At 43.1% G+C, this 16425-nt stretch overlaps 1 protein-coding gene across 1 annotated transcript; it reads right to left on the reverse strand.

Moving 5' to 3' along the window:
• Positions 1-908: 908 nt before the first annotated feature.
• Positions 909-7994, reverse strand: nr1d2b (nuclear receptor subfamily 1, group D, member 2b). The gene is made up of 8 exons (XM_079367937.1): positions 7456-7994; positions 5332-5547; positions 5030-5118; positions 4232-4376; positions 3302-3990; positions 2877-3062; positions 2568-2778; positions 909-2450 (listed from the first exon to the last, which is right to left on the reverse strand). The coding sequence occupies exons 1-8, from the start codon at positions 7472-7474 to the stop codon at positions 2254-2256; spliced, it is 1752 nt and encodes a 583-aa protein (XP_079224063.1). The 5' UTR covers positions 7475-7994; the 3' UTR covers positions 909-2253.
• Between the last annotated feature and the right edge of the window lie 8431 nt (positions 7995-16425).

The following is a 16425-nucleotide window of genomic DNA, read 5'->3' on the forward strand; positions in this document are numbered from 1 at the left end:
TTGTGTGATATTTTTGGTCCCAGTCTTGTCTCAGTATTGTCCTACCCACTCTAGTCTCGGGTATGTCTTTGTGTCAGTTAATGTGGTCGTGACTCCAACACTAAATCATAATAAAAAAATACTCGTAAACAAGGAAAAATGTAGTAAAATCACGTCGATGTTCACCAGGGCTTCCATAGCTTAAATAAAAAGTTTATAAATAATGAAAGTGTGTGAGCACTGAGATGTTCTACCTAACTATTAACGGTATCTATGTTCATATTCAGTTTACATTATTTAATTTTTTTTCCCGAGGTTATTTACTGTATAAAAACTTTGAACGCTGACATGTTCACTTGAAGTTCTGTAGCTTCTGGCTCTGCTTTGACCTTTGACCCACGGCCAAGCGGTAAATCCTGCAGTATGTTGAGCGGCTGCTTGAGGCTGGAAGCAGAAGCACCGACAGTAAACACATGCATTCAAAGAAGCCAGTTTTTACAGCACAAATTAACATTTACAGCCTGGTCCGAAAAACCAGGCGGGTCAGATTAGTTTACTGCATCGTACTGGGGCTGAATTTGAAATTTGATTTGATGAAAAATAAGCGCCATTCTCAAGAAGACGTGTAGTTGATCTGAGTGTCAGGTGGGTGATCATGTTGGTTCGTCAAGAGACTTAAAAGGCCTCCAGCTCTCAGCCCGTCGTCATGTGGACTGAAAGTTAGGCTGCAACAGGAGCTCCAGCACGGTGACCGCCCAACGATGGGACTCCAGCGCCCCCTGCAGGAACAGATGAATTACATCACTGAGGCTTCGACCATTTATATTTACTCTCCATTCAACCACACGGGTAGATGAGTCAGAGTCAACTTAATCATTATTTAACGATAATGAAAACCAGAGTCAGTAACCAACTCACAACAACAAACATGCATTTATAAAATTTATTTATATAGATATATTCATCTATACAATTATGTAAGATAGTATGTATACTATATTTATATAGAAATCTATGCATACTGCAATCCTTTCACAGAGAAGAACAGAACCATTTGTCAACAACGTTAACACAATGACAGAAGCTCTGGATATTCAAGAGACCAGACTTTCTGAATTCACCAACAACAACAAAAAAAAAAGATCTCAACACCAGCAAGTCAGCTGTCACCACATCGTTAAATTACAATCACTTCAGTGATATTACAATCATATTCTTATGTGGATCAGTCCTAACTATTCGGGTCGTTTACGCTTGTTTTAAGCCTGTACAGTTTGTGGAACAGAAATCATTCAAGCAGAAGGGAGAGCTGCTGCTGCTGTTCATCCTGTGTTGAGCTGGTAAGAGTTGTCACAAACTCAGGACAGCAGGCGCCTGCTTTTCAGATCTACATTATTTTCCTAACAAGAGAATCAGAGGAAAATGCATCTTTAAGCTGTCCAGAATTCATTTTGGTTTGTTCGGTTTCTCTTTTTCCAATGTGTAGAAATCAGCAAGCAATCAGGCGACGCCCACATCTGATTCGTCACGGTGGCCAAATAATTCAGAACGAGCCACAGCTGACGAGAACACAGCTGAACATGTAGAAGAAAAAAAATCTGCATGAAAAGCCTGAAATAAAACCTCATCATCCAATTTTGTTTCCCCAAGTCAATCAAATTGTCTCTGATGGCTAAACTCAGCAGCTTTACTCCCACATTCGTCTCATTGTCGTCTGCTTTCAATTTTATTTATTTATTTTTTCTAAAGACAAGTCTACCTTCTCATTCAGCGTCCAGGGGTCTTTTTAAGATTTCAACTTCCCCTCTCGCCTTATGACATCAGCACCTATTCATATTAATGTGTGCGAGAAGAGCACACTCACCGCTAAGCTAAACAGCTCAACTCATAGAAGCAGTCACATATTGCACTATGAATGCAAAAATACCAGCCTACACTATACAGAAAAGTGCTTCTAACATGTGTATACTTGCAAACAAACAGTATGCTACACACAAACACAAGAAACGTATACATCAATCAGTGTGTCTGTATGTACGCATTAGCATCACACAGGCTGTTACGCCCTACAGTACAGTACAAGAACATTTGATGGTCTTCCTCCCACTTTAAATGTCAGGTTTCCGCTTTCAAAGCATCATGGGAGAGAAGTGGAGAGGTGCAGGTTTGGTTGGGGGGGGGGGGGGGGGGGGGGGGGGGGGGGAGAAACCTGTCGGGTCCGGTCCGGTCGCGGGGCCGTTACAGTTTGTGTCACGTCAAGTAATACAGGAGACTTCAGGAATGGACCTTGAAGGCGAGCAGCTGCTCAGAGTGCATGTTGTTGAGCGAGCGCAGGTCAGGCAGCTTTAGAAGCAGCTTGGTAAAGATGGCCGACTCGTTGGGGTGGTTCTTGGTGATGAGGCTGCGCAGGGCGCGGATCAGCGTCTCCTGCAGGGCCTCCACCGAGTTCACATTCTCGATGCCAGAACGATCTGGAAGAACAGAGACATAGTGTTAGCATCGCAGCGCCATCCCTCCTGTGACGATGTCCCCACATTTCAAATGACAATCCGGCTAAACCGAGACAGGACGATTGTTTGAAAACCAACCTGCAGAGACCAGAACCACGGCAGTGAAGAGGCTCATCTCCTCCTCGCTGAGGCCCAGGTTGAGGAGTTTCTCACTGAAGTCTAACATGGAGTTAAGGAGGTCCCCGGCCCCCATGGCCCTCAGAGTATCCACACTGTATTTCTTTCCACCCAGAAAGGTGACAGTGCGGTCCTTCAAATCAAAGAGAGAAGCAAAGCGAACCACCAGCACCTGCAGAACAATCAGTGCTCTGTCAGTGAAGTGCATCAGCTTTCAGTGAAAACTGGGAGAAGTCTGCCGCTCAGGACAGAGAGAGAGATAAGGGGTACCTCAAAGGTGCCGGCCTTCAGCAGGCTGACCTGGTCCGGCTGGGACAGGTCTCTGAAGCCGGGGATCTTCTTGGCAAACTCCACCACCTCCCTGACAGCAGGGGTGAAGCTGTGGGAGAACTCCTCCCACACCTCGTGGCCAGACTTCTGAGGGTTCACTTGAGCTGATGTGTTCATTGGACAAAGCTGCAGACACCACAGAAGAAGAACAAGATTATTATTAAAAACATTTTGTTAATGATTAAAAACCTGTAAAAGAATATTATTCCTCTGTATAAAACAGTATAAAGAATTTAAGACAACAGGTTTTATAGTAAACTATTTTTCCTCAGAGGTAAGAATATGTCGGAGGCTGTGCTTTGCTGCCCCCAGGTGGTCACAAATATTATCTATATGATTTGTGTCTGAAAGGTGTTGCGTCATACCAGGTACATCCTGTTGCCTCCTCTCCAGTGGGGGCCGCTGAAGGCTCCGTTGGCAAGGCCCTCGGTGGGCGGAGCTCTGAAGGCTCCGTGTGTGTAGGCGGGGCAGTGGCTGGTGGCGGCGGTGTTGGACAGTCTGAACGGGCAGTGGTTGGTGGTGTTGTCGTCCTGGCGCTGGAGGCCCGGGCTAGCCGAGGATTCTTGTGCTGTAATGGTGACCATGTTGTTCTGGTGGTTCTTCCAGGAGCCCGGCAGCTCTCCCGTCTGGTTGTTGGTGGTGTTTTGGGTGGAGCCATTGTTCACAGGGCCGGAAGGGGGCGGGGCCTCAGCTGTCAGGCTGCTCTGCTCCTGGTTGTACATGAAGGTCTCCTGATGGGCCCTGGTCACTGAGCCGATCACCTCCTCCTCCCCGCTGTCCGATGAGCTGGGAGATGCGGAGCTGGGGCTGGTATCCATGGCAACAGTAGGCTCAGGATCAGAGCTGGAGTCTGATTGGCTGGATGGAGAACAGGAGGGGCCGGTGCCTGCTTTCTCCGAGGTAGGTATTGCGTTGTTGACCGTCAGCGGTTTGCTAATAGAAAGGGTCTGAGTGCTGTTGAGCTGGTTGTTGTTCATCATGTTGTTCATGGCACTCTGCATCTCCAGCAGCATGCGCTGTTTCTCACGCTTCGGGATCCGGCCAAAACGAACCGCTTACAAGAGAAGATTTAAAAGAGACTTTGAGAGTTTTGAAGCGTGTAACATGCTGTTTTCCATTTATTCTTCAGTTACTCTTCTGTTTTTCTTTACGGCAGAATGACTTACACATTCAGATGTATACAACCTACTGTCGCTCGGTGTGATTTGTTAGGCCACTAACTCTTACACTGATTCAAATCTATCAGAAACCTCTGATAAAAACAGCCATTTTAACTGACGTCATGTGAAACTTACAATCTCTGGACATCCCGACCATCAGGCATTTCTTGAAGCGGCACTGCTGGCAGCGGTTCCTATTGATCCTCATGATCGGGCAGCTCTCATTCTTAAGGCACTTCTTATACTGGATGTTTTGCTGGATGCTCCTCCTGAAGAAACCCTGCGTGTTCACACATCACTGATTAGACAAATACAGAAATGCTCCTGATGTTGGGAATTGTTGCAGTATGGGTTTACTCATATACAGGTGTGTGTTCCTCATACTCTCGGTGCATCATGTGTGCACCCCACAGCTAACTAGGCCATGCAGCGATGTGAGGTGTAAGAGGACGCTAAAATTAACATGCGGAGCGTGAAGTAGAGCGAGTCTCTGCATGAAGTTGTACAGATGGCTCGGCTGGCGGTGACCCACTTCAACTTACATCCAAAGTCACAGTGACTGTGTCGGAGTGAAAATGACTCCGATTTAGAGTGATGCAAGTGTGCATGTGCGTGCGTGTGCTTATTTATATAACCAACAGAGGACCTTAGCAATATCAGACATTTACAAAAAGGGGACCACCAAGCCACCCGGGGACATTTTCAAGGTTTCTTGTTGCTCATGCTTCACACAATTTTTCATTATTATCCAGACCAGTCATGTGACCTTTAGGTTTGTTATGGTTACCTCATTATTCAAAATGTGCGAGTACTGGTAGCGTTTAATTACCAGAGACACATGTTCACATACAGGTGCAGCCTGATAGTCTACTGTTGGTATGGATGTATTAGAGTTTGTGTTGAGTCAATGGAAAAGGGAGGGGGGGGGCTTACCTTGCATCCCTCGCAGGCATGGACGCCGTAGTGGAAACCAGACGCCACATCACCACAAACTTTACACAGCAGCACCAGGCCGTTGATTTCTGTGAGACACACAGATTTAAAAAAACACAAAGGGTCATTAATTAAACTCTCATTTAGTGTTCAAACTTTGTTTGCCTTAATGAAGGTCACATTAAAATAATGTGTGTGTGTGTGTGTGTGTGTGTGTGTGTGTCCCATTTAGATGCCAATTCAAATCTGAAAGAGGCCCGGTGAGATCAACAAACTCAAGGCGAAAAAAGCAACCATCTTACTTGTGATGCCACATTTTGCGCCGGACGAGGCACGTCCACTTTTTGGAGTCCCTGGAAGTTTCGGGCCGCGTGTTGCGAGCGCAGGGTCAGCCAGCTGACCGGGCGAGGAACTGTGAGACGGCGAGGACGACTGGTAGCTGCCATTGGAGGAGTCGCTGTGGCACGACTCCGGGCTAGAGCCCGAGTTGGACGAGCTGATGTAGGCTATTACGCCTCCTAGTGGTCAAAGGGCAGAGAGAGACAATATGCTATGAGGAAGAGGACTGAAACCAGTCTTTCCTGGTCTAAAGCTACACCAGGTGTATTTTATTTTAATCACAGACAGATGGACGTAAATCCACATTTTTATTTGACTTTTTTTAATTCTGTTTTTTTGGGGGGGGATTTATTACCTATAAAATTATTAAAGACAAAGGTTTAATACTTGCATCTTAATTATTTGTTTGCAATGGATGTTCTCTACATTCCCTTTGTTGCAATGATTATTAAGCATACCATTTCCCTTTAAGTCAGACCTTTAACGTTACATAATGTTCAAGTTTCAGTAGATGGCGTTTCTTTCTCCTCGTCTGTCCCGTAATCCTCGCGCATGCCAACTCCCTGTTTTTCCCTCTCCTCTCGTATGAATGATGTGGCTGTAACCATCAGCGACTCAAAGCAGTTTCACTGTACAACAAGCTTAACATAAAGAGGGCAGGTCATTATTCAACGACGGTCTCCTCAGCCAGTCAGAGTCGAGCAGACGGCTGAGACACTTTTTCCCCTTCCAACATAGGCTGACCTGATTTCTTCCTCTGCCATTCTCAATGATTAGGTAACAAGCATTACATAATGGCAACACATACAGGGTGTGTGTGTGTGTAGTAGGCAGCCTGGCCCCTCCCTTCAGCCATTCACACACACACTGACTCTGAACAAATACATCTAGTGCCAAACTACTCTTAAAAGTAGTTGGTTTTATTTCAACTAGAAGAGCATGTAATGATTTATTACATCTCAAAAAGACAGCTAATGTGCACATGATATTAAAATACTGTTTAGACTAAAGGGCGGACACGCAGAAAAATAGAACTTGAACCTTTTTCCGGGTTTGTCAAAAATAACCCACAGGGTGTTACAACATGAAAAAATGACATCTTGTGAAACGCCCTCCTCCAAATGTACCCTTTGTCAAACTGTGGTAGGAAATAATATAATTTAGTGTAAATTGTGAGTCTCATGTCAAGTTTGCAATTTCAGGATGCATTTCTGTCTTAGTTTAATTCATTTAATTAACTTCTCCTGGGAATGAAAAATTAATACAGTAAGTGGTGATGCGTTCAAGCTCCATGTGAAATGTCAAACTCTGTCTGACAAGCAGACTACAAAAGGACGATATTTGGTTTTCTTTAATTTGGTTATGCAACAAGTGGGTAAAGTGACATGTAAAATGGCTTAATTAACATTTCAAATCTTTAGGTGTCAGTACAGTGACTTATTTAAATATGAAATTAAATGCATTTTAGTCACTTGACTGTTGAGTTAAATTCATAGAGGACGGCGGAGTTGAATAGCCTTTCTGGGAACACTTTGCAAGCAAAGGGGCCTCAAATGTTACGTCATAGAAGACAAAAGACATTCGTCTATCCAACGGGTCCTTGAATGTACCATAACTTCACAGCCCGCCTCCACATGGAGCGAGCATGTCGCCTCCCCGGCAAAAACTGGGTCATCGCGACCTGCCTCACGTGTACCGCCACGGAGCACACACGCCGTCTCGATGGGAAGAATTATGCAATGACACGTCACGACACCGCTCGACCAATCAGCGGCGACGCAAGGGGGAGCGTAAACACAGGTGCACATGGCTAGTCAGTCGGTCCATGTGAGAGGAGAGGACTGCAATGCCGCTCGAGCCAACATACATGGGGGTAACAACAACAGGCTCCTGGACCTCCTAACCCAGTTTAGTGAACACACTTGTACACGCTTTAATCTTTTATATTTTACACTTTCACTCATGGTAAAGGCTTTTAAAAACCCTTATTGATCTAGTTTTATAAACCGCCATTGTCATTGAAAGTGAACACATTATTAAGCCCATTGAAACAAGCAACACCTGAGTTAAGGTTAAATCTCACTCACCAGCCTTTGTGGACTCCATATCCTGCGGGTTTTGGGGGTTTTCCTCCTCCTCTGCTACCTCAGTGCTGAATCCGTGTTTCTGTTTTAGTGATCAGCAACTACAAAGTCGCTGATTTGATAATGAACGATGGAAGCTACAACATTAAAATTCACGACACCTGAACTCGGTTAAAGACTGTGTCAACGTCGCTGGGTTTTAGATAAACCTCCCAGCAAAGCGAGAATTTAATAAAACTTATCAGTTAAGTTTTAACGACGCCAAAAAAAAGGCAGTTTTCGTCCTCGACGGTTTGTTGAATTCTTCTCAAACAAAAGGCCGTAAAGCACAGCTCGTCTTGTTTCCAATGCAAACTGACTGTATAACGTAGAGAAAACAGCGGACACAACTCAAAGGTGATATAGTGAAGAAGAAAAAGGTGCTTCCTGCGATGAGGGCGCAACTCCAGAGATTTGGTGGACTGGTTTTTGTTTGCGGTGTCTGTTTCGAGGAGCTCAAACCACGTGACCCAGTTCGTCGGCTCCTCCCCCCCTGCAGCTATGCACACTGGGGTTAATGTAACCCACTGACATACTTTCCACCAATCAAAGTGCAAATACAACCAGTGTCCAAAAAACAGTCAAGTGTCATTTATAAACTCGTTTGTTTGTTTGTTTTTTAAATGTATTTAAAGAAATCAAAAACAATGTGAAAACCCGACGAACGGAAAAAGTCTCTATTTAAATGTCTTCACATACTTCTGAGTATGTCCCTTCTCTTGATATTTTTTTATTTCTACTAAGCCCCTGCAGCCCCAAAATATGAACAAATAAAAAATACAATAATATTAGTGCTGACGGAATTTGTATTTATTTTATTTTTTTTGGTACGCGATTTTTTGGACTTCAGGGGCTCCGTAATTTCCCTCTTCTTGTAATTTATTTACCTTTCAATTATTCTCAAAATTATTATGATTTTTTTTTTTTCTGTCCTGTGGACAAGCGCTGACAATAATGTTTTTATTTAATTAACTTTATTTAATTTAAAAGAAAAAGAGCAGAAATATACCATTTGCAATTGTTTTGCAATAGTTCAATTAAAAAAGTCAAACAAATCACCAGGTTCATTAATGTTATTGTGATGTCCATTTGAAATGCAAATTTAGGTTTATAATTTACAATGTACTTTATATATATATGACATTAAATTTTAAAAATCCTTCTGTCAGTCGTAGCAGGTTTTGTTGGGGAGTGATGTCAACAAGTTAAAGTTATCATGTTACAATCAGCATTGTCTCAATATAAGGATCTAAATAAGTTAAGATCTCAAGAAAAAAAAGTAGAAATGATCGAAGTTATCACATACAAACGGAGTATGATGTGATGTATTGACATAGATCTGCAAAGGCTTCTGGAGAAATCAATGTCACAGCTTACTATATAAAGAAGCTCTTTTTAAGGATAACACTGGTGTAAGATACTCGGGCAGTTTGCTGCAGCAGTCCCTTAACGTTTTATCCACTTTGAATAAAATACAGAGTTCAAACTTTCCTCTTATCCACTTTGAAATTCAAAGTACTTTGAATGAAATACTTTGAATTTCATGCAGATTATTTCATTCAAAGTACGAGTACTGGAATCACCTTTCAAGCATTCATATTCTTCTGAGCACTTTCTTTCTGCACAACAATGTTTTAGTAGTTTGTGTTATTTGTATCATGTTGGACGACGACCTGGCAGTGTGTGGATGCCCTCAATAGAAGATCAGCATGAGTCTAGCAGATGTAGCTGTCGGTGCTCAATGTCACATGGCTTAAAGCTGTTCTCCCCCTCTGACTAAATTCTTCCTGGGTTAACATGACACGGCGAAGCTTCCCTCCTCTGTCTCCACACAGCAGAGGGGAGCAGGCCGATGTTGCACACACACACACACACACACACACACACACACACAAACAAAGACGGTGCACCAGACATTTCCCAAGGCACTGTGGAGCGAATGTTTCCTTCAGTTACTAGAATGGAAGCTCTTAGGAGTATAAGCAGTCCCACGCCGCCTCATCACGTTCTCCACTTTCCTTTAAGAGGGGGATTGTTCAAGAGCGGGCCTGAGAGACAATAGTGAGGGAGTAATGTGAGAGGAGGCCGTTGTCCTCATCCCGCCCTGCTGTGTTCTCAGTCGACCTTTTCAATCTCTAGGTCAGATTTGAGCTCAGGATGAGAATATGATGTCACCGTGACCCAGTTACTTTATTTAGTAGTAAGATTTTCCAACTCTCTGTTAGTCCTGAGAGTTAAACATTATACTGAAAGTGAAGAGACATCCGTAAATGTTTCACATTTATTTCAATTTAAACGACTCTATCATTCCCATCAAAGGGTCATTTGTTAGGAGCAGCAGGAAATAAAACACAGAGATGCACAGATGACAATGAAATGCACATTTGCAGAGGAGTTAAAGATAATTAAAAAAATAAAAAAAAATTGGTGAAAGCTTTTCGGTCAAAGAACGTCTTTAGAGAAATAAAACCAGGGACTGGCTCAGCAGGTCGGATCTCCTCTGGCAGGCTGCTCCAGAGTCTGGGGGCTCTGGCAGTAAAATCTCTGTCAATGACAAGTTTCATGTTGATTTGGAGTGAAACTCAGTTCTTCAAGGAAGGTTTCACTGGAGAAAAAAGAGGGGAGTGGGTTTGCTAGCTGAAGATACATTTAAATAGTTAAATTGCAGGTATTTAAGTGTTGAATTAAATGTGTATCAGAGTTCTACAATGAAGCTCTTGTTTTAATGCAGCTGTTCAATAAATCAAATGGGATTTTAGTCATTACAAAGACAAACACTTTATTCGTGTTTGACAAACTGCAGACTCTTTATTCTCACTCACTCAAATCCGTCCTGATTCAACTTTTTGTAACTGAAATTCTTGAAGTTAAATCACTTTTGTTAAACTTTAAGGTTACATTTGCTCTCTGCTAGAATCGAGCAGATTCTCCCTGATTCTGGATTTAGTGGCTGATACGTTCACTACATTATCTGTTATGAATAAATCTGTTGACTATCTTTTATAGGTGCATGTGTGTTTGCTCTTTTTACATTTTAAATGTGAGTGCTCATTTCAGTTGGGTTCTGTGTCACTTGAGACATCCTGATGTCGTCTGTTGTTTTTCACAGCGCAGGTCACACCTACCCATTGTCACCACATTCACACACTGGTGGGAGAGGCTGCCATGTAAAGTGACCATCAGTGTTTACTTGTCTTTTCATCGTGTCTCGCAGAAGGACACATTGAACATGTGGCTGCAGGAGCTGCGGATCAAAACGCAGAATTTCCCGATGAGAGACGACCGGCTCCACCACTGAGCCACAGCCGCCCCGCACCGTTGAGATCTTGAACTTTGATATTGCCTGTCTTCTTGCCACAGAATTATAAACGATGCAACAGATGTGAAACTTTGTTAAACAGATCACAAAGCACACGCCCCCTCCCTCTCTTTTCCAAATGAAATCGGCTGATTCATCACTTGGGCTTTGGAGGTGTGCAAAACAGAAGCGTAAACTCCAGGGACCTGATGCAGAAAAATGTGCACACGCCACTTGCTTTACATAAAGTGCAGCCAGAATAAGTGCACCTGCCATGGTTTTAAACATTTCTGTTCAAGTGATCGAAGGACGAAATAAGAAGAAAAAATCTGAAAAGATCACGCAGGGTGATCTTCAAAGAATCCTAAAAATACCAGCGAGACAAATGAGTTCTCTGACATAACATGCAAACCCTGCCAGTGGTATATTTGCTGGTAGATGTGAACATGATACTGATCTGAGGGCTATACTTAGCCACAGCTGTGAATATTGATAAGCAACAATGTAATTAAGAGGATCTGCTCATCCATCTGTGGTTCCCGGTGGGAGTGAATTGTTTCATAATGATCGAAGCAAGATGAAGGTGACACCTTATGCCACCCTGCTAAAAGCATTGTTTTTAATATTCTTTAAGGGAGCTGCTATCAGTGCAAAGTAAAGCTGAGCATACACACATGTATCTGTATTGATGCTTCGTGCTGAAGCTCATTAAAGTAAACAGCGGTGTAAAGATGGCCGTTTGTTCTTCAAGCTGTTCTGGACACAAACAAAGAGCACTCACTGCAGTATTTAGCAGGCACAGAACACTTGTGCTATGTACTTTCTTCACATGATTTTCCACCGTCATGCCTTTGCCCCCACATAATGTCACACATCAGCACTTTTTGGCTCAATAGAAACAGAGCTAACGGTGGCGCCTCATGTTGCTCGAGGTGTTTCGAGATCTCCGTGGCTGCTCGGGAAGAATACTTTTATGGCCCGTTCTCAAAAGGAACTTGAGCTAGTTAAGCGCTTGTAATCTTTCACACTACTCAAAGCACTTTTTACACCGCAGGGCACACTTAACCATTCACACACTGATGGCAGAGTAAAGTGTCCATCAGTATTAACTCATCCATCCAGCACAGAAAGGTAAACACGCCGCTGACGGAGAAGAAGAAACAGAAGCAGGGCGACTTTTGACTTGACCAAGGACACATCGCTGCGTCAGCTCCAGGAGGATCAAACCCTCGACTTTAGACCTCGACTCAATTCTGTCACTGAGTCAAAGCCCCAAATTACAGAACTCAACTTGGGGGGGGAAGTCTGGACTCCATCTTTTTTGTTCCAGTCACACACAAAAACTCAGTCACCAAACTAGCTTTCTATCAGTTTTTAATCTTCTCCTGACTCGAGCCGCTGCTCTCTGACACAGTTTTATCCTCGTCTCATAACCTCACATGACCTCGACTGAAACTGAGTCACTGTGGTAACCATCTAATTCCTGGAGAGGCTCAAATAAAGGCAGACGCTGCCAAGGTTTTCTCCCCAGCCCAGGATATCAAATGATATCACCCACCTTCACTGGCAGCAGATCAAATCTCCTCCCTCACCTAAAAAAAGAAAAAAATATCCCCCCCTCCCAGAGAGTTTTTTTAAGACTTCCTCTACCTCTGTACTCCTTGCCCAACCATGCAGCCTCTGTTGTGCCACAATTAAGGAAACCATTTAGGGTATTAATAACTGGCTAAATAACATTTGCTCAGTAAAATAGGCGTTGTTGCAAAGAGCCCTAAAGTCCTTCACTGAAAATGTAGGAAAAAACACGATGACAGTCGTTGCTTGTGGGAAAACGCTTCCACAGCCCAGCTGGTAAAATGTCATGTCAAAGGAACAATGGGACAAATTCAGCCAGAAAGCAATCAGACCTTGTCAGAGATCTGGTGGACTGGTTCAGAACATAATATGAATACAGCTGGATATGCTGTTAAATTGACTAAAGAGGGCAACATTTTAAATGACTTAAATGTTAGCACTAAATCCTTTGCTCACGATAGCCATCTTGTTAGCAAACACTACCAATAGTATTCCCTCCTTTTGTGTTGTTTTTAATGCATTCCTCAGTCAGATGGACAGAGTGTCTCCTCCTCCTGCGACTGTTCAAAAGTGAAGCCCAAGTAGTGCTAATACGTGTGGCCAGAGTCTGAGCAGCAGCTAACACCGCAAAGGTCCCTCATGTTGGTGCAGTCCACGTCAGAACAGGTTCTTGTGTTTCTCTGAAGCAGACGCTCGATTAGGGAAAGTAAAAAGACCTTAATTCTCTTGACACATGCTGTAAAATTGAAGATACTATCGCTGGTTTGTCATAAAAAGTAGCTCTGTCATTTTCAGGCCCAGATTGTGGTACAGGAAAAGTGTTATCCCCCCCCCCCCACCCCCAAGGAAAGCATGGCTGCTGTATTTGCAAGCTGTTTGTTAAGCAGCCAACCAATCTGTTCGTTTGCATATCAGCAATCTGTTCTGCATGCTATCATCTTCAACGCAGTCACTCAACTCACATCCTTGGAGACATTCAGCGAGCTACAGTTCGCACGTCACAGTGTCCCTCCTTCACTAGAGCTTCTCTCGATGACATAACAATGTCACGTATCTCCGACACGAACTTGGGTTCAGAAATATCAATACTGATTGATTGATTGATTGACTTCCTGTCCTTCTGCAGGTGCAGGTCGAAAACATTGTCCACAAAAGCATCAGTAATGTAAATAAACAGACATTGACGTGTTACGTAAGCTTCAGGGAGAAGCCTTTAAACTGTGTCACCAATCTCTCTTTTCAAGGTTCTGCAAATGTGCTGGAAGTGTTAGCAGTGTTATAGGTTCATCTAAATGTAAAAAGAACAAATCTCTTAGAGACTTGGCTTACATGAGTAGCTCTGATGGACCCAATGACACACATATCTGAGGTGAAACACCAAACACCCAAACACTTCTTGGATTACATGTTTCCCACACCACTCATGAGCTCCACAACAAGCAGACTCATAGAGCCCAGTTCAAACACACACACAACTCCTTGACCTTAAATGTAAGAACATGATAGCTGAATTAAAGTGTGTCGCAGATTATTCTCTGCACAACATCGGCGCCTGAGTTACACTCAGTGGGGGATCAAGTGTTCAAGATTGTAGATGTGAGTCGTGTTTTTTCTTATCATATCTCAGAAGTCAGCGAACAGTTTGACCACCTGGTGAAAGAGGGCTCTGCCTCTGGTCAGTGTAGGAGGATTTTTTTTTTTAAGTGTCTATTTGTTTATGACGACATTTAACACAACTCGTTTTTTTTTAGTTTTTTTTAACACATTTGGGCTGCAGGTTTGGAAACAGAGTCAGACAGACTAAAAGACTGCAGATTACGTCTCTTTAAAGGGTTGACCTATGACTGGAGGGAGATCAGGTTCGTCTACAAAGGGATTCGTTTGTCCCTAAATATGGAGGGGTTAAGCTTTTAAAGGAACAGCGTGAGGATGTCAGGTGGTGACTATTACTAAAATGTAATTTGTTGGAAGAAGTCCGGTGCTGAAGGTCAAAGGCTGCAGGCTTTCCTTCTGGTTTGATGACCTGGTTCAATTTCTTCACTGACGTTTGACAAAACACAACGCTTCTTCTGAGGAGAGGTTTGGTGACAACATGGTCAACAGAGCTACTTTTACTCCCCTTATTTTTGTTGTGTTTTTGTGTTTATTAATATTATTATATGCTTATGATTTCTGACACTGCATGCTGTCGACCAGTACATTGTAATCTGGTGAGATAGATCCAGAGTTGTAGTGAGTAGATACAGTTGGCTATGAGTTTATGCATAGAGTAAATTATTTTTATTTTTTTAAACTTTGGATTTGTTCTGCAGGCTGAGGGCTCGCGAGGAGCCCCTTGTTGGAGACCCCTGGTCGAGTGTGAGGCCAGCCTTTTCACAGCATTGATTACAGCAAGCTCAAAAGGAAACATTTGTTTTGGTTTTTTAAATAAGCTTCCTGGACGACATGTTCCTGGTACAAAGGGTGGATGTGTCAGTGTCAGGAAGTCATTGCATGCCACTGTCAAAGAATCGCTCCAGGAACACGACTTTTATTCCTAATGCACTTTATAATGTCCTTTTAAAGCTCTTTCTACCATTGTTGGAAAAGGTATTTTATAATATAGGATAACCCTCCTCAAGAAGTCCCAGAAAAAAGAAACTTTGGGAGTGAAGCTTGCAGCACTGACTGCTTTTATACTCACTGTATTCCAGCCATCATCTGATAGGCGTTTGTTTTTTAAGTCAAACCTCGGGTCAGTGACTTCGTTTGCAAAGCGGTAAATTTGATCAATAGAAGCTCAACCTGTCCATCCTGTTGACATAAGGAAGTCGTTTCTTTATTTCATACCTCACAGATTACTGTCCCCGTTCTCTCTGGGTGTTTATGAGCTTTACTCTCATGTAAAGTGCTTCCTTGGAGCGGGGTAGTTCAGGTGGAGAAGTCGCTTTATGCTCAGTTTTAACAGTGCTGTGTCTCACTATTGTAATGTAAAGTAATGCATGTGATAAATCAAACGGGGGTTTTAATAGCCAGACTTGCAGTTAAGGAGTTTACCGGAGATTTCTCCGATATAATAGCAGTCGACTGGCTTCTACGCTGCTGCTCATCTTTCCTCTTTTACAGGAGGGAATACTAAACGTACGTCTCATTGGATCCTCCTGCGTCTCAGTCACATGGAAGAGGAGACGAGGGGCGCTCACATGTTTTATGATCTCGTTAGATCTGTGAACGTTTAGGTGGAGATTAAGAACCAGTCAATATTTTGTGGTTTTCCAGTGTTTGACTTTCTGCTCAGCGTCGATGACTGTTTGGATCATGAGCTTAATCATGTCTGTCACTTCACTTTCAGCTCTTTCCTTACTTTGTGGTTCTTCTTAGATCTTAAAAGGAAAGCATATTGACGATACTTTAATCTTATTTCACAGCTCACTACGTCTTTGCTCGGTGCAAGACGTCGACCTTTATGTTTGAAATTGACCAACCAGCCCTCAAGCACTTGTCCACGTCTCTGGACAGTTCCGTCTGTCTGCAGGTAAATAATCTGTAACCAAGGACAAAAACAACCATTTCTATCCCCACACACCCATAATGAAACTGTGTGTGTGATGAAGCAATATAGAAAGAGCAGCCTGTTTTGTATGTGACTCCTGAATGTATCACTGTAATAATCATATTGATGCTTAATATTTGGTTTTTAGGATTCTTTGGAGAGAAATGTTTTTAATGAACTTCCAGGATAAAATGTTTTAATCTGGGGTCGCCGGTGGCGCAGCTGCAGTGCGCGCGACCCCATGTATTGAGGCTTAGTCCTCGCGCGCGGGCGGCCCGGGTTCGCGTCCGGCCTGTGGCCATTTCCCGCATGTCTCTCCCCACTCTCTCTCCCCCTTTCCGACTCTATCCACTGTCCTCCCTCTACAATAAAGGCAAAAAAGGCCAAAAATAAATCTTTAAAAAAAAAAAAAAAATGTTTTAATCTACCTGCTCGAGGTGTAGAGAGCGATGTTGATCTGTCTCATGTGCTCATTCTGAACTGATCCATCTGTACATGCATGTGTTTGGGTTAACTTTAGATCTACAGC

The sequence above is a fragment of the Symphodus melops genome (assembly GCF_947650265.1).
Source record: "Symphodus melops genome assembly, chromosome: 18".
In the NCBI taxonomy this organism is placed as follows: Eukaryota; Metazoa; Chordata; class Actinopteri; order Labriformes; family Labridae; genus Symphodus; species Symphodus melops.